This window comes from Pungitius pungitius, chromosome 6, assembly GCF_949316345.1.
Source record: "Pungitius pungitius chromosome 6, fPunPun2.1, whole genome shotgun sequence".
NCBI lineage: Eukaryota > Metazoa > Chordata > Actinopteri > Perciformes > Gasterosteidae > Pungitius > Pungitius pungitius.
In genome coordinates this window covers 22221048-22237569 of record NC_084905.1, presented here as the reverse complement: position 1 = coordinate 22237569, position 16522 = coordinate 22221048, and the positions used below count along the sequence as shown (strand labels likewise).

The window sequence follows — 16522 nt, the reverse complement described above, 5'->3', positions numbered from 1 at the left end:
CAAATTTATTCATTTTATATTCAGGATGTTTAATTATCTGTCTCCCCCACATCAGAATGGTTTGACCCGACCTGGCACACGCTGCTGAAAACATGGACCAAATAAACGACACTCCGCTGCATTAAAAAAGTCCCTTCAAAATAAAATCACAAATAAAAAAAAATATTTTTTTTATTCTAATTTTTATTTTCCCATGCAGAGGCCATTAAAGAAGTTGAGAATCACTGGTTTAGATAGATGCTGAAAGCTTAGTGTTTCCCCAAGGTTTGCCACACAGACTTATTCGTGACATATTAATGTCAGTGTGTGGAAAAATAACAAAAGAATTGTGTCTGTTAGAAAATGTTAAGAGGAAACACTGAAGCGGTAGTAACACAACCCTCCTGAGGGGTCAGCACTGCGTCATCAGCGTGACGCGTCTGCCAGAATATCAGGCACAGAAGAAGAATTCTCCCGCCCCATCCGCTGTTCTTTTTAAAGCGAGGCGGGAGGACGCTCGTTCCAATCCGGCAGGTCGTGCACAAACGTCCCTGGTCGCTTCCAACATGGTGAGGACTAAAGCCGACAGCGTCCCTGCGTCCTACAGAAAAGGTACAGTAACCAACGTCACGTTATGCGAGCCTAAATAAGCCGACTTGTGTTCACACTTGTGCGCGTTTTAGCGCGTAGTGTGCGGGGCTCAGCGCGCGCTCACATGATCCCAACAAAGCGGACCAAACCCCGCTGACGTAAACGGTGCCGCCGAATCGTTACTTGACGTGAATAAGCTACGCGGGAGTCGTGTGCTGATCAGTGACTGCGGCCGTTCCTCCCGCCAACGCGGAGCTGCCTTGTTTCATCGGTTCGGGTCTCTCGACCCAACGCGGCCTCCAAGCCAGCGGCTCCGTCCCCGCTAATGGTCGCAACCTTGTGCGGACTTTACTGCAAACCCCCTTTAAAGAATCCCGCAGTTTGAACCCTTTCTCGGATAGTTCCGTTCCAACCGACGGCGTCTTCCGGTAGATTCGGTGCAGCCGAGTGTTAAACCGAGCAATAAAGAACTCATCCGGGGACTTTGCGTCAGTTTATTGTGACCTGCACCGGTGTCCTGAAGGTTTGTGACGTCACCGCCACACTCCTGTCTCTACGTCCGGTTCTGGTTCCGGTGCTACTCCCGTGTTGTGATCCCTTTTCACAGCTGTTGCTGCTGCTGCACCCCGGAAGTCTCTGGGCTCCAGCTCTGCCAATTCTGCCTCTTCGGCCTCCAGCAGCCACCCGTCCACTCCTGGTGAGTCTGTTACCCCCCCCCCCCATGTGGAGATGAGCTGTGCTCATGTTGTTGTTGTTGTTGAATCCACAGCTAAAGGTAAATATGCAGGCGGTAACCCGGTGTGTCCCCGGCCCACCCCCACCTGGCAGAAGGGAATCGGGGACTTCTTCGGCGGCCCCCCAAGGAAGCCTGAGAAGGAGAACCAGAGGCCTCAGGAGGACGAGGACGAGGAGGAGGCCGGGGGCAGCGGGATGACCAGCAGGAAGTAAGACCGGCGTGCAGCTTCTCCTTAATTCCTTCCTGGTTTAAACCAGATGGTGTCTGATGACCGCTGATCAAAGTCAATCATCTAAAACACAAGTTACTGTTACTGTTATATTTTTAAAGTTAACCGCTGATTAAACTTAGGATTGTTGACTTTAAAAATGATGTGTACATCACAATTGTATCTTTATTTAATCAACCTTTTCCGTTTTTTTACTACTTTCATCAAAGTTACACTACAGATTAATTAATGTCTCCTGATGTATTTTGGACTCTTTGTTAATGGTTTTCTTTTAGGTCTCGACCGCTTCCTGCTGACGACGACGATGATGAATGAGGACGAACAAATACGTCCACCTCTTCCCATTGTTTTGTTTTAATGTACATCTGTATATAATTTCATTTTGTATAGTTCAATAAACGCTTTTTTTTTAAAATAGTTTTATTCTCAAAGCTTTCACTTGTGTTTCCAAGTCTTGGCATTTTTCTTAAATGATCTTGTTATTAAGATATATATATAATCAATCTTGTTTGGACACTCTATTGGACCTCGTGCGTTCTGGGGATCGATCAGTTTATGGCGCTCATATACTTCCGGTTTGTAATAAAACAACCACGGTGACAGGTGATAGTTTTATTGCCAAAAACACTCCTGAACGCGTTTTATTCTCTTTCACAAAAGCACATACACTGGAGGACTAGTGAAATAATGGTTTACAGGTGAATTAATAAGAATAAATAACTTCTGCTCTCGTAAAGCGCACTAGCTTAGCAGCATCGTTAGCCTTTCTCTGCTAGCTCACCGCCCCGGCGGCACGTCAAATGGACAAAATCAAGCGCTCGTATCCTACGGAAGCTCGTGTGATCAGGGTGAGCGAAGGGTGAAAGTCATAAAGCGACCTCTTAGAGCCGTTTTTCTACGTTAGACCGGTTTAGCATTAAACCGGTCTAACGTAGAAAAACGTCAGGGAGGACCAGCCACCTTATTTCCGGTATATCACGCCGGAGTAGCTCACCCCGCCGTCTGCTGTGAGCATTGATTCGTCTCGACGCGTCACCATCAAACCGCGCCGCGTGTGGCTGTCTCTCCCGTTACATCCGTTAACTGGGTAGAAAAACGTTACGGCTCATCGACCGTTGGAAAGATGGCAGAAGGCGGCGATGGCTTCCGGTGGACCGTGGTCGTGCTCACCTGCCAACACAAGGACAGCGTGTATTCCTTCCAGAGAGGTGAAGATTTTCTGCCCTTTCTCAAAACCTAAGACGGCGAGAACGGACTGGGGAGACGGACATTTCCGCAATTGGAACAGCAGCTGACTTGATGACGTCACCACGTCAGTTGGTCTTGCTAATACGTTTTAATATAGTTCTTGGCCGTTTCTCAATACCTAAGACGGCGAGAACGGACTCGCGTTCCCGCGAGAATAGACTCGGGAGACAGACTCGGGAGTCCTGACTCGCAGGTTCGGGAGAACGGAGAACGGTCATTTCCGCAATTGGAACAGTAGCTGACTTGATGACGTCACCACGTCAGCTGGTCTTGCTAATACGTTTTTATTTTAGTTTTTGACTTAAATATTTTACTATTCAGTCAGAAAATTACATTACGTTACTTAAAAAAGTAGTATTTATAAACTTCGACATAAAGTTGTGTTTATTTTCCTCTGTCGTTGTTGCCTGTTGCTGAAGTGAAATGCATTCTGGGATATATGTCTCTCACAAGAACAGACGAGCCTGCTTCGATGCATGCCCGGTAAAATGGGCGGGGCGAGCCACATCCGGGTATTATGACCGTTCTCGTCCAGATGCGGACTTTAGAATTGGAACAGTACTCGGGCTGCGACTGATGACGTTTCACGAGTCCACGAGAACAAAAGTCCACACAAGAACGCATATTGAGAGAGGGCCCTTGACTGTTGAGTATTTTACTATTATCAAGCTTTTGTTTCATTTTTATTTATTTTAATTTATTTAAAATTAGAAATGGTATATATTATGTTGATCATTAAATATATATAATCATCAAATTAGGCAAAATCTTTTGGTCACACAATCTTTTTAAAGCAGATGAAGAGGAGCAGCTGTGGTTCTGGTGCTGCTGAACTCTGTCCTCAAACACTCAACATCAGTCACCACATTAAGACTTATGAAGACTCGTTATAGTACAGTTAAATCTCATGTATAACCGCTACGGAGACATGAAAACCAGCGGAGCATTTCACAGAAGACTCGCCGAAAACAGGCTGCTCTGTGCGGGCTGAGATGAGCTGACCGCCCGGTGCTGGAGGGTCTGACGGTCCGTGAACTACACCTCACATCTCCATCCACGGAGCAGACTGTTACGAAGGCTGAATGATGACAAACCAACAGCAGAAATGTTGCTTTAACAACTGAAAACGTTCTAAAATTACATCCCGTTACTTAAATATAATAGTATTTATAAACTTCGACATACAGTTGTGTTTATTCTGTTGCCTGTTGCTGAAGTGAAATGCATTCTGGGATAATTGGCTCTCACAAGAACAGACGAGCTGCTCCGATGCATGCCCGGTAAAATGGGCGGGGCGAGTCACATCCGGGTATTATGACCGTTCTCGTCCAGATGGGGACTTTAGAATTGGAACAGTACTCGGGCTGCGACTGATGACGTTTCACGAGTCCACGAGAACAAAAGTCCACACAAGAACGCATATTGAGAAAGGGCCTTCATCTCGCTCCTCATCTTTGAGGTTCCGTCCCCTGCAGCCACTCAGTCCCGCTTCAGGGTGTCGCTGTGGTTCAGACGGTGACTCACAGGACGCTTATTTGTACTCTCTTAAGATGAGCATCATATTTGTGAGAGGCTTATATAAACAGCCGTTGGAGCACCGATCCTACTGTTTTCCATCTAGTGATCCACTTTGAGAGATTGTAACTGTACAGTGTGTATGCGTGTGTGTGTGTATGCGTGTGTGTGTGTGTGTGTGTGTGTATCAGAGCTCGAGTTGCGGCAGCAGCGCGGGTCTCTCTTTGCGGATACGTTGGTTTTGACGGTGCAGGACCGCCAGGAGCCGCTGGGCAGCGGGGGGGCAACGCTAAACGCCCTGCTGGTCGCCGCTGAACACCTGAGCAGCAGAGCAGGACACACAGTGAGTACACACACACACACACACACACACACACTGGGTCTGTTTTGATGTTGTGTCCTTAGGTGGTGACGGCTGACGTCCTGGATGAAGCTCACGTCCTCATCCTCCACTCGGTGAGTCCAGCATCATCTTTCCAGATGTTGTCTCTCTCCTTCAGGCCGTGCAGATGTTTCATGTCTTCTCTCGTCTCAGGGGCGGGACTTCCCCTGGAGCTCCTGCAGCCGAGCGTTTTGCTGGCTTCCGGCTCCAGAGGAACCGGGCCGCAGAGTCCAGGCTCCGGTCTGCTGCGTGGATCTGCTGCTGGACCGCCTCAGTACCAACATCTGCCCTGGTTCTCCTCCAGGGGTTTGGGTCTGCAGTACCGACATGATTCTCAACATCCCTCAGGACTTCAGTGAGTGTTTCAGCCTCCACGTACCGTACTCAAGGAATAGTCCACTAAATGATCCATTAGTCCACTAAAGACTCATTAGTCAGCTAAAGGAACCATTATTCCACTAACGACTCATTAGTACCTCCTAATTCTGGTACTTAGCTCAGAATGCAGTATCTGATAGAGTACTGTGTTTACTGCAGTAGTACTTTACCTGTGTCCCGTGCGTAGCTTTGTCCTGGGAGGGATTCTCTGGAGTTCGTGTTTTGGCGTTGCCGGGCGACGCCTCCTACGCAGCCGATCATGGGGTCTACCTGTCAGACTCACAGGTGTGTTCACACGTTGTACTTGTTCAACTGCGTTTGTGTGTACGCAAATCCTGGACTGAGGGTGCACTTGTTTTGTCTCCCAGGGTCAAGTCAGGGACATTGTCTACAGGGGAACAAGGGAGCAGATCCAACAGGCAGTGATGCATGATGGGAAAGTTCCTCTGGTGCGTCCTCCTTGGTTGTCCTGTGTAGACCAATCAAACACACTCTTTCTAATCCAAAGTAGTATGAAGTACTCTAAAGTGGTACAGAGGAGTACTGAGAATCTATCTGTGTGTTCTCCAGGTTTCAGGTCCAGTCTTCTTCAGCAGGTCCGTTTCAGAGAAGTTACTCCAGGCTCACGTGACTCCTCCTCTGGACGGCTGCACCTACCTGGGTCTGGACTCTGGAGCTCCGCCCCTACAGGTACCAACATAGCATAAAAATCACATTTAATAGTAACTTCAACATTTGTAACAAAGACGAGATGCATGTGTTTTAATACGTCGTCTCAACGTGGTTCCAGCGATCCATATATTGGTCATCATAATCTCCTTCAGGTGTCTCTGTTCCTGGACCTGCTGAAGTGTCTGTGCTCAGATCTGACCCAGGACCAGTTTGTGACCGAGGACAGAGCCGGCTGCAGTTCACCTGTCGGGCCAGAGGGGGCGTCGGTGAGGCGGAGCAGGGCGGAGCTGTGGAGGCTCCTGAGAGGAGAGACCTGCAGCCTGGGTCTGTCTCTGCACTCCTTGTATCTCATCTTATTAAAAGTAGACATAATTAACCTAATTAAATGATAATTGTTGGTCGTCTTCATAACAGCGTACGTCCCCGGCGGTCGCTATGACTACCTGACTTTGTCCGGGAAGCATCATGTGCAGCGACTGTGCTGTGATTGGATGAACAGAAACACCCTGTCTCACATCCAGGTGACACTCCTTCTCTCTAAAGTCCCGCCCCCTGTCACGTCCTCACTCCTCACCGCCTTTTCTTCCCGTTTCAGAGAGAGAGCGCCGTGCATGACGGGGGGCGGGTCATCAACGGCGTCTTGGAGGGAGATGTATCCGTGGCAACGGGCGCGGTGGTGCAACACTGCCACCTGCAGGTCAGGAGGAGTTCAGTCAGCACCGCTTTAGGGGCTCTATGCCGCGACCTCTGTGACCTCTGACCTCTCCACCAGGGTCCCCTGGAGGTCCCGTCGGGCTGTTTGCTGTCCGGTCTCCCGCTGATGACATCACAGTGCCTCAGGGAGCTGCAGCTGGCCGATGACATCATCATCCAGGGACACCGGATAGCGGTGGGGCAGCTGAAGCTGAGCGTCTACACGACGACGGGAGCACAGGACGAGCTGGAGGTACCGAACCCCGTTATCCAGAGGGTCCCTGAACGCACCGCTCCAAAGGTCTTCATCCTCCTCCTCCTCCTCCTCCTCCTCCTCAGGCCTCCGCTGAAGACAGCGGCGCCTCCTTTCTGAACCACGGATGGAGTCTCTTCTTCAGCCGAACAGGAATCCAGTAGGATCTCTAGAAAGGATCCACAACTCACTTCCTGTGTGAAGAAGCGTTTTATTCATCAGTGTCCTCTCCTCCTCCTCCTCGTCAACCCCTCCTCCCTCCTCTGCTCTCCTCCTCCTCGTCACTACCTTTCCTTTCCTCCACTCCTCTCCTCCCCCCTCAGGCCAGAGGAATTGTGGGTGAGAGGAGAACGGCGCTCCCTCCTGGCGGCTCGCCTGTTCCCGGTCCTCCACCCAAGAGGAGGTGCTGTTGGTGTGGAGGGAGGTGTTGGCTGGCTACTGGGGGGGCGCGGCTGTCTGCAGAGATGGAGGGAGGCGTGGAGGCTCTCCTTAAAGGACGTGATGTCACTCACCTGCCAGGAGGCGGAGCTACAGTGGAGGGAGGAGTTACTGTTCCTGGCAGGGAGGAGGAGAGTGACGGACGGCTTGAGGAGTCGCACCGACGTTTGCTTGCTGCCTTGCTTCAGGGCCGCGGTGCTGGGGGGCCAGCAGGGGGCGCTGCTGGAGACACTGGACAGCAGTGAGTCACAGTTATGTTAAGAATAATAATAATGATGATAATAATGATTATAAAGATAAACACAAAAGGATTCACAACTTTATTATTATTATTTTGTAATTAACATCCTATTTTTTTCAGTTGCAGTGGGGAGCAGGGAGCAGGGGGCGGAGTCAGGTAAGGAGCTGGGCGTGGCCGCCCGCTGCCTCTCCTGCATCGCTGACGTGCTGGTGTGCATGGCGAGGGGGAGGGGCGGCCTGAGGAGCGGACCGGCCGCCAACGAGGCCTGGAGCTCCGCCTACTCCCTGCTGGAGGGGGGTGACCTGAGGGCCGGGGTGGAGGCTCTGGGCACGCAGAGAAACCATTGGCTGAGCAGGTGAGCCTCCCTCACCTGTTACTGTCATGGTGAATGGGCACCTGTGTTTGACCTTTGACCCCCCCAGACCAGACCTGCTGGTCCGGGCGGCGCGGCACTATGAGGGCGCCGGCCAGGTGCTCCTAAGAAAGGCTGTGATGTCATCGCAGACCTTCATCTCCATTGGCCAGGGGGAAGTCCCTCCACTTGATGAGTGGCAGGAAGTGGAGTGTCCGGCCCGACTGGACCTGGCAGGTGAATAAAACCACGAGGAATGTATTTCCTGTCTCACGGACATGTGACTCAGCTCGTCACCTGTCAGGTGATGATGAGCGTGACTGTGTTTCAGGGGGGTGGAGCGACACGCCGCCCATCGCCTTCGAGCACGGCGGCTCCGTGACCAACGTGGCGGTGAAGATCGACGGGCGCCGTCCTATCGGCGCCCGGGCCCGGCGCCTCAGGGAGCCCCGCCTCCTGCTGGTCAGCCACATCGGAGGGAGGGACAGCGGCGTTTCCACGGAGACGGTCTGCGATGTCCTGGACGACCTGAAGGACTACTGTCAGCCCCACGCGCCCGGTACGATGTGTGTGTGTGTCTCTTTGTGTTTATGTGTGTGTGTGTCTCTTTGTGTTTATGTGTGTGTATGTGTGTGTGTGTGTTACAGGAGCCCTGCTGAAAGCGGTGTGTGTGTGCAGCGGCCTGGTGTCGCTCTCTTCCCAGCATGCTCTGGGGGAACAGCTGATGCGGCGGTGGGGGGGAGGGGTGGAGCTCCACAGCTGGTCGCTGCTGCCCACCGGCTCTGGACTCGGTGAGAAAACAGAACCGCTAACCGCTAACCAACAAGGTTTATGATGCGTTCAGGCTTCGCTCTGAAAATGAGAAATATTGAAATATTATATCGTTAAAATGTAGTTTTGGTGATAAACTAGAATAAATGCAATAACATAAATATTTATTTAAGAGATAGTAATAATAAGGATTCTATCATTAATGATTATACAATTAGCATTTATTATTAATATAGTAGTATAACAATAAAACTAGTATGATCATTAATATTGTTTCTAATAATAATAATTGCATAAATACAAGCAGAGATATCAGTGGGTCTGGAGGTCAGAGGTTAACCAGCTGTCGTCCTGCAGGTACCAGCAGCATCCTGGCGGGGGCGCTGTTGGCTGCGGTCTACAGGTGCACCGGTCAGACCTACGACACCAACTCCCTGATCCACGGTGTCCTGCACCTGGAGCAGATCCTCACCACAGGTAGGCCAGGGGTCACATGTTCACTCTGAAGCCCAGAGGGAGGCTCTTCTTCACCTCCTGCTCCTCCTCCAGGTGGAGGCTGGCAGGATCAAGTGGGAGGGCTGGTGGGCGGAGTCAAGGTGGCTCGTTCCAGAGCATCTCTGCCACTGCAGGTGGAGGTGGAGCGTCTCAAACCTCCAGGCGACTTCCTGGTTGCTCTGGAGCTCCGCCTCCTGCTGGTCTACACCGGGAAGACGAGGCTGGCTCGCAACCTGCTGCAGGTATGATGGTGATGGTGATGATGATGATGATGATGATGGAGGTGGTGATGGTGGTAGTGAGGGTTGGGATGATGATGATGACGGTGATGTCTTCAGGATGTGGTTCGTAGTTGGTACAGTCGTCTCCCCTCGATGGTCCAGAATGTTCAGCAGCTGGTGGCCAACTCAGAGGAATGTGTGAAGGCCTGTTCAGAAGGTGAGTTTACACACACATAGATGTGTGCGTGTGTGTATACATTTATTTATATACATTCCCAGAATGCACCTTGTCCTCAGGCTCCCTCTCCGGGCTCGGGAGGTGTCTGGACCGCTCGTGGCAGCAGAAGAAGAAGATGGCGCCGGGCTGCGAGCCGACCTCAGTGAGGACCATGATGGAGGCGCTGAGGCCGCTGGTCCTGGGTCAGAGTCTGGCCGGGGCCGGGGGGGGGGGCTTCCTCTACCTGCTGACCCGAGAGCCCCGACAGAGGGGGGCCGTGATGCAGGTGCTGTCTGAGACGCAGGTAGGCTGTGCGTCACAAACAGACACACACAGAGACACACACACACACACACACAGAGACACACACACACACATACACAGAGACACACACACACACAGAGACACACACACAGACACACACACACAGAGACACACAAACACACATACACAGAGACACACACACACACAGAGACACAAACACACACACACACAGAGACACACACACACACACACACAGAGACAGAGACACACACATACACACACACACACACACACAGAGACAGAGACACACACATACACACACACACACAGAGACACACACACACACAGAGACACACACATACACAAACACACACACACACACACAGACACACACACACACACAGACACAGACACACACAGGTGTTTTGTGTTAAACGGTCTCTGAGGTGTGGACTTGTTGCTTTCAGGGTCTCGGAGACTTCAGTGTTCATTTAGTGGAGTTGGACGTGGACGGAATCCAAGTCCTCTCTTCATCCTGCTGAGGACACCAGCTCTTAGAACAATGTGAACTGATATCAATGGTTTTATATTATGAATCTTCATAATAAAGCTGTGAGTTTGTAAAGAATAGCGTGTGTGTCTGTGTGTGTGTGTGTTAACAGGATCTGTTTTTATGTTTTCAGACATTTTCAAACTTTTCTTCTTATTTAATAATAACTATTTGATGTATTTTCATTGAACCCTGATGAGCTTCTTTAGTAATGAACACTGAGCATTACGACCTCTTTTATTAACAGTGTTTCTAATGAGTGACGGTTGATTGACACAATCAGCTCCATCAGGAAGGTGATGGAGGTGTGTAAGTCGGTGTTTGTTATCTACATAAAGATGACGGACCACAATGCATCAGTGGCCCCTTTGAAGCTGTTTCTTGATCCAAACTACAAATTCATTCATTCATTTAGTTACTGATCAGAGGTAACTACGTACGTTATGATGCAGAACCTGAGTGCGTCAATGTGTCTCTGGCTTGTGTTATTTAATAATACTATTATAATTATAGATAATGTCCTCTCCAATGATGCAATGTACAAAATAAGATAATAAATATCAGAATGCAGATATTCATTATTTATTAGTCTGAGAAAACTGTACAAAATGTTTTAGAAACAAAAGTTTTTGTTTTAGTAAATATGTTCTTGACACATTTTTGTAAACATTCCAACTAATGAATAAAAACCTGAATACAGGACCAACAAAAATAAACTACGGTGACATCATGGCTTTGTGATGTCATCGCCTGGGCGGACCAATCACTTGGCAGCGACGACAGACAGCTGGTCTCTGATGCGTCCCAGTCCGTCCAGCATGGTGTCCACCGACTCCCGGCTCAGTTCCACCGTCACCGTGGAAACCGGCTCGCTGCCCGCCGACGGACACGAGTCCTCCATCTGAAAGACACGGACCTCATTAGAACATGCAGACCTCCTCACATCATGGAGACCTCCTCACATCATGGAGACCTCCTCACATCATGGAGACCTCCTCACAACATGGAGACCTCCTCACATCATGGAGACCTCCTCACATCATGGAGACCTCCTCACAACATGGAGACCTCCTCACATCATGGAGACCTCCTCACATCATGGAGACCTCCTCACATCATGGAGACCTCCTCACATCATGGAGACCTCCTCACATCATGGAGACCTCCTCACATCATGGAGACCTCCTCACAACATGCAGACCTCCTCACATCATGGAGACCTCCTCACATCATGGAGACCTCCTCACATCATGGAGGCCTCCTCACATCATGGAGACCTCCTCACATCATGCAGACCTCCTCACAACATGGAGACCTCCTCACATCATGGAGGCCTCCTCACATCATGCAGACCTCCTCACAACATGGAGGCCTCCTCACATCATGGAGACCTCCTCACATCATGCAGACCTCCTCACATCATGGAGACCTCCTCACAACATGGAGACCTCCTCACATCATGGAGGCCTCCTCACATCATGGAGACCTCCTCACATCATGGAGACCTCCTCACAACATGGAGACCTCCTCACATCATGGAGACCTCCTCACATCATGAAGACCTCCTCACATCATGGAGACCTCCTCACAACATGGAGACCTCCTCACAACATGGAGACCTCCTCACATCATGGAGACCTCCTCACATCATGGAGGTTACAGGACCTCAGCAGGTGGTTCAGGTTCAGAACTCACCTTGATCTGGACCAGGCAGGTCGGGACGGACATCCGACCCACTGAGTCTGATCCGGTCACCATGTCGACTCTCCAGTCCAACTCCTTCAGCCGGGGGAGAGAGACTACACACACACACACACACACACACACACACACACACACACACACACACACACACACACACAGTTGTAAAGCCTCACTCAAACACACTCTAGAGGTGCAGGTAACATCCATCATGACTCACTCTGATCTCTGAGGGCTTCGGTTCTCCACGTCGGACTGAAAAACATCAGATACACGTGTGACCTCATTACAGCCTGCAGTGACATCACATTTGAGCAGCCAATAGGAGCTCCTGCTTCACGCTACACACACATGGCAGAGGAACGTGAGAGAACCTGTTCTCCAGCAGGATCTTGGTGATGAGGTTCTTCAGACTGGAGTGGAAGGAGTCAGGGAACAAACTGAGGATCTGCTCTGCAGAACCCAGGTGGTGGAAGAGAACGTGGTGAGAGAGGAGGTGGAGAGAGTGGAGCAGCTGGAGGAAGCGCACACACACACACACACACACACACACACTGTTATGTGGTTATTAAGAACATCAGGAATCAAGAATTCTTTAAGAACTTACCTGAGCAGCCTGAGCCGTGGAGACGTTTATGGTCTCCGCCGTTGTCTCCTCCAGCCGGCGGTTCGTCCCCCTGTGACTCTGAACACAAACGTCTCTCACTGCGTCTTTAGACGGCGCCTCGGGAGACAAAGACAAAGCATCAAAATGTGCTGACTCAGCACAGTAAAAGTACTCAGAGTAATGATAATAAGAATATATGGAATGCTATGAGTAACTTGTTAATCACCTTAACGGGAACTACGTGACGATGCAATACTTTATTTATTAGAGTATTGATCACCTGAATGTTAAAAGCTCTTAGAAAAAATATATTATTTTAAAGCCTGTAATAAAAATAAATTAGGACATTAAAAAATGGATAGTTACTTAAGTTGTTATAATAAAAAGCATTTGTATATGTTATGAATAGATTAATCAATAATTAATTACGATGTCAAATAAACTGTTTAAAGTAATGAATGTAAATATATATTTATTTGAAATCTGTAGTTCTGTAAATAAAGATTTATATCTGACTATTATTTATCTCAGTTTATCGTCCGAGCTGTGTGATGCTAGCAGGCTAATTTGAGCTAATTATTAATATTTATGAGTATTCAACAAACAGCTACAGTAGAAACACTTTATCGAGCTTCAGCTGAAACGATCACACTTCAGAAAGAATCTATTTAAGGTCGATATTTGGGATCAATACCTTCAGGAGGAGCAGTAAACTGTCAAAATGTTCGCAGGACAGAACGGCAGCCATGTTGACACATGACGTCACGTGAGGGTCACGTGATAGAGACTCGGCGCTGGAGCTCATGGGCAATGATGTTCAAACCAAATCTACGTGAAGAACTACAACAAGTTAATCCTGGGTTAGTCATATGATTTGATAGGATATGAAATAGTACAACAGTCACAGATTGAATACTTTAACCTCATTTCACTGATTAACAAGGAAACATTACGGATCAATTCAATAAAACAATTTGATTTGTAATAATTTAAGAATAAAATCGGAATAGAGTTCATTAACAAGCAAATATATTCAAATAAAAGTATATTGACATACTGACAGATAAGTGTCAAAAAGGAAACGTGTCAAAAACACGGGATTACTACGTAGGGTATAAATATGTTGTAAATACAGGATCTGGATCCTTGCCGCTGTGCTTGTAGTTTTGTTGTAGTTTCGTCTTCCGGCCGCAGGGGGCGCCGCAGTGCGCCTCGTTTCTCTTCTCAGCTTCCGCTCGTGGATTTAAACTTCCGCCGGAAGTACGTTCGTTCTCTTTTACCAGGCCGATCCAACATGGTGGGTATTTTTCACATGCCTACCGGACTAATCTGAAATAATCCTCGGGTTTTAATGAGCTTTATTCTTCGGTGATTGTGTTATCGGGAACCGGATGGTTTAACAAACCTGAATATTGTAGTATTGACGTTCGATGACGTAACTATACCTTTTAAATAGCAGAAGTATAGCAGCGTAGCGGCCGCTCGGGAAGGTGGCGCAGTGGAGCTAAATTAAACGTTTCTCATTACGATTTCTATCGGTTTAATGTAGTGGAACAGCAGAGTATTAATGCTGTTAAGTTTGATAATACGCCGCCTTTTAAACCGGTTACCGTCTAAAACGTATCACTCGCCGTTAAACCCCGTGTTACCAGCCACGACCCCCCGGTGAGCTAGCAACCGTCACGGAGCATCTCACCGGGGAGACGGGTTTAATCACCCCGGTGGTCGGCCGTCTAACGGTCATGGCGGTTCATCTCATCCGTTCAGGTAGTACCACGCCTCCCTGAGGTGTCACAGTGGAATGAAATCTGCTCCGATTCCAAAATTCTGTTCATTACAATGTTTTGATGAGTCACCATTTTAAGCTCCACCTGAACTTGATTAATTAGTGCTGCGTCCTGTCTCGAAAGTGGTCATGGCGTCCTCATCGTCAGGCCATTGATGAACAGGAAGATCAACTGAGAGCCTTTCCCGTGTGTGAAGGATCAGTTCCTATCACACCCTGATGCTCTCACACATGTGCTGTTTCTACCATGAGAGAATGTTGTGAGACGGCTTTCTTCATGAAGTCTAGTGTATGTTTTCACGTCTGTGGTTCTGAGCTAAAATCTGCAGGCAAAATGGCCGCCTATGAATGTAAGCTGATGACTGATCTGTGTCCTTCTCTCAGGGACGAGTCAGGACCAAGACGGTGAAGAAGGCTGCCCGGGTCATCATCGAGAAATACTACACCCGTCTAGGGAGTGACTTCCACACCAACAAGCGGGTGTGTGAGGAGATCGCCATCATCCCCAGCAAGAAGCTACGCAACAAGATCGCCGGGTCAGTGCCCAACATCGGCTCCACACCCTGTCTCGAAAGTGGTCATGGCGTCCTCGTCGCCAGGCCATTGATAGAACAGGAAGATCAACTGAGAGCCTTTCCCGTGTGTGAAGGATCGGTTCCTATCACACCCTGATGCTCTCACACATGTGCTGATTCTACCATGAGAGAATGTTGTGAGACGGCTTTCTTCATGAAGTCTAGTGTGTGTGTTGACGTCTGTGGTTCTGGCTGCAGGTATGTGACGCATCTGATGAAGAGGATCCAGAGGGGTCCAGTCAGGGGAATCTCCATCAAGCTGCAGGAGGAGGAGCGAGAGAGGAGGGACAACTATGTGCCAGAGGTGAGTGAACGCACCACACGCGTGTTCTGAACCAATCACAACGCAGGCACTTTGAAAGTGAACTCTGGACGTTTTCACCAGTTAACTGACTGGTGTAGACTGGGAACTCTATGTACTGGTTATTTAACCTGTTCAGGCCGCATTACGCCCTGAAGCCCCCCCCCCTCACAGATATCGTACCTTTTTATCATGAGGTTGACATTTTCGGCGCTGAATACTAATGATGTAATGGTTGGAAACACTGGTTTGTCGGTTGGTGAAAGAACCTGCTTCGTGATCCTGGGGACGGGTTTAGGAACTATGATAAGAACCACAAGCTGTGAAGTTAAACATCACGTTGGCTCTTCTGATGGATGTTGGACAATGCAGGATTCTGTCACCTTAAGGGTTGACCTTTGACCCTGCTCCATTAATGAATGCATGCACCCTGTCTCGAAAGTGGTCATGGCGTCCTCGTCGTCAGGCCATTGATGAACAGGAAGATCAACTGAGAGCCTTTCCCGTGTGTGAAGGATCGGTTCCTATCACACCCTGATGCTCTCACACATGTGCTGTTTCTACCATGAAACGGACTCATTGTAGTTTAATATCAGTGATCCGGTTAATTCAACAAAATATGCAAAGGGCTGATGGTTTAGATGTTGTTCAGCTTGACTTGTATGATTTAGTCTTAAGACGTTGCATTCAGGGTCATCTGGGAAAGGGGATTCTCTAATGACGGTTCTCCCCCCCCACAGGTGTCGGCTCTGGACCAGGAGCTCATAGAAGTTGATCCTGACACAAAGGAGATGCTGAAGCTGCTGGTGAGTTTACAGTACACATTACTAGTTATTAGACACCTTAATTCCTCTGGGTAGAAACGGTAAGAAACCACTATACGGCAGTATGAGGCCCCGATGTAAAGCTCTCCAAAGAGCTGCTTTCATACACCAGCGTGAGCTTGTGAAGGTAAAACATGGTGCCTTCAGGTGAGCTAGTTTCACAGCGTCGTCAGGCCATTGATGAACAGGAAGGTCAACTTTCCCGTGTGTGAAGGGTCGTTCCTATCACTCTCTGATGCTCTCACACATGTGCTGTTCCCACCATGAAGACCTGGTACAGTTCTGACGCGTTCTCCCTCTGCTCCTCAGGACTTCGGCGGTCTGTCCAACCTGCAGGTGACCCAGCCCACCGTCGGCATGAACTTCAAGCAGCCGCGAGGAGTCTAGACTGTAAAGTACCTTACTAATAAAAACCCGTTGGGACAAAAAGTCAGCTGACTCCTGAATTTAATTCTTCTTCTTTAAAGTTCCTCTTCTGGTGTTTGTTCAAAGAATAGTGATGT

General features: G+C 49.0%; 4 protein-coding genes and 3 non-coding genes across 8 annotated transcripts; 6 read left to right on the top strand and 1 right to left on the bottom strand.

The window, feature by feature from the left end:
* The first annotated feature begins 265 nt into the window (after positions 1-265).
* Positions 266-16452, top strand: zgc:114188 (40S ribosomal protein S17-like). 2 transcript variants are annotated; one of them, XM_037451082.2, is made up of 6 exons: positions 266-269; positions 13817-13830; positions 14704-14855; positions 15093-15198; positions 15936-16001; positions 16329-16452. In XM_037451082.2, exons 2-6 carry the CDS (start codon positions 13828-13830, stop codon positions 16404-16406), a joined length of 405 nt encoding a protein of 134 aa, XP_037306979.1. In that variant the 5' UTR covers positions 266-269; positions 13817-13827; the 3' UTR covers positions 16407-16452. The 2 variants fall into 2 exon arrangements, with proteins under 2 accessions (XP_037306979.1, XP_062418796.1); XM_062562812.1 differs by lacking the exons at positions 266-269; positions 13817-13830 and adding an exon at positions 14552-14608.
* Positions 467-1973, top strand: pclaf (PCNA clamp associated factor). Its single transcript, XM_037451084.2, has 4 exons — positions 467-591; positions 1178-1267; positions 1340-1514; positions 1811-1973. The coding sequence occupies exons 1-4, from the start codon at positions 546-548 to the stop codon at positions 1848-1850; spliced, it is 351 nt and encodes a 116-aa protein (XP_037306981.2). The 5' UTR covers positions 467-545; the 3' UTR covers positions 1851-1973.
* LOC119195810 (L-fucose kinase) lies at positions 2309-10303 on the top strand. The gene is made up of 22 exons (XM_037451077.2): positions 2309-2743; positions 4490-4641; positions 4704-4754; positions 4834-5035; positions 5246-5343; positions 5427-5507; positions 5629-5748; positions 5883-6054; positions 6145-6251; positions 6326-6427; positions 6503-6676; positions 6763-6836; positions 7000-7355; positions 7476-7710; positions 7778-7944; positions 8039-8266; positions 8355-8498; positions 8836-8955; positions 9028-9215; positions 9312-9411; positions 9492-9715; positions 10143-10303. Exons 1-22 carry the CDS (start codon positions 2659-2661, stop codon positions 10215-10217), a joined length of 3255 nt encoding a protein of 1084 aa, XP_037306974.2. The 5' UTR covers positions 2309-2658; the 3' UTR covers positions 10218-10303.
* On the bottom strand, positions 10792-13356 carry commd9 (COMM domain containing 9). Its single transcript, XM_037451079.2, has 6 exons — positions 13228-13356; positions 12534-12650; positions 12301-12440; positions 12147-12181; positions 11921-12024; positions 10792-11126 (listed from the first exon to the last, which is right to left on the bottom strand). Exons 1-6 carry the CDS (start codon positions 13336-13338, stop codon positions 10989-10991), a joined length of 645 nt encoding a protein of 214 aa, XP_037306976.2. The 5' UTR covers positions 13339-13356; the 3' UTR covers positions 10792-10988.
* LOC119196757 (small nucleolar RNA SNORA71) lies at positions 14430-14551 on the top strand. The gene has a single exon (XR_005114342.2). It is a non-coding gene; the product is annotated as a small nucleolar RNA SNORA71 (small nucleolar RNA).
* LOC119196755 (small nucleolar RNA SNORA71) lies at positions 14881-15003 on the top strand. The gene has a single exon (XR_005114340.2). It is a non-coding gene; the product is annotated as a small nucleolar RNA SNORA71 (small nucleolar RNA).
* LOC119196756 (small nucleolar RNA SNORA71) lies at positions 15624-15745 on the top strand. Its single transcript, XR_005114341.1, has one exon. It is a non-coding gene; the product is annotated as a small nucleolar RNA SNORA71 (small nucleolar RNA).
* Positions 16453-16522: the final 70 nt, after the last annotated feature.

Coding starts and splice junctions, on each gene's coding strand:
- LOC119195810 (XM_037451077.2), top strand. CDS start 2,659: ATGGCAGAAGGCGGCGATGGCTTCCGGTGGACCGTGGTCGTGCTCACC. Junction 6,055..6,144: donor AGGAGAGACCTGCAGCCTGG/GTCTGTCTCTGC, acceptor TCTTCATAACAG/CGTACGTCCCCGGCGGTCGC. Junction 9,716..10,142: donor AGGTGCTGTCTGAGACGCAG/GTAGGCTGTGCG, acceptor TGTTGCTTTCAG/GGTCTCGGAGACTTCAGTGT.
- zgc:114188 (XM_062562812.1), top strand. CDS start 14,567: ATGAGAGAATGTTGTGAGACGGCTTTCTTCATGAAGTCTAGT. Junction 14,856..15,092: donor CTACGCAACAAGATCGCCGG/GTCAGTGCCCAA, acceptor TTCTGGCTGCAG/GTATGTGACGCATCTGATGA. Junction 16,002..16,328: donor AGGAGATGCTGAAGCTGCTG/GTGAGTTTACAG, acceptor TCTGCTCCTCAG/GACTTCGGCGGTCTGTCCAA.
- pclaf (XM_037451084.2), top strand. CDS start 546: ATGGTGAGGACTAAAGCCGACAGCGTCCCTGCGTCCTACAGAAAAG. Junction 592..1,177: donor CCCTGCGTCCTACAGAAAAG/GTACAGTAACCA, acceptor CCCTTTTCACAG/CTGTTGCTGCTGCTGCACCC. Junction 1,515..1,810: donor AGCGGGATGACCAGCAGGAA/GTAAGACCGGCG, acceptor GTTTTCTTTTAG/GTCTCGACCGCTTCCTGCTG.
- commd9 (XM_037451079.2), bottom strand. CDS start 13,338: ATGAGCTCCAGCGCCGAGTCTCTATCACGTGACCCTCACGTGACGTCA. Junction 12,651..13,227: donor GTTTACTGCTCCTCCTGAAG/GTATTGATCCCA, acceptor TTGTCTCCCGAG/GCGCCGTCTAAAGACGCAGT. Junction 12,182..12,300: donor AAGATCCTGCTGGAGAACAG/GTTCTCTCACGT, acceptor GATGTTTTTCAG/TCCGACGTGGAGAACCGAAG.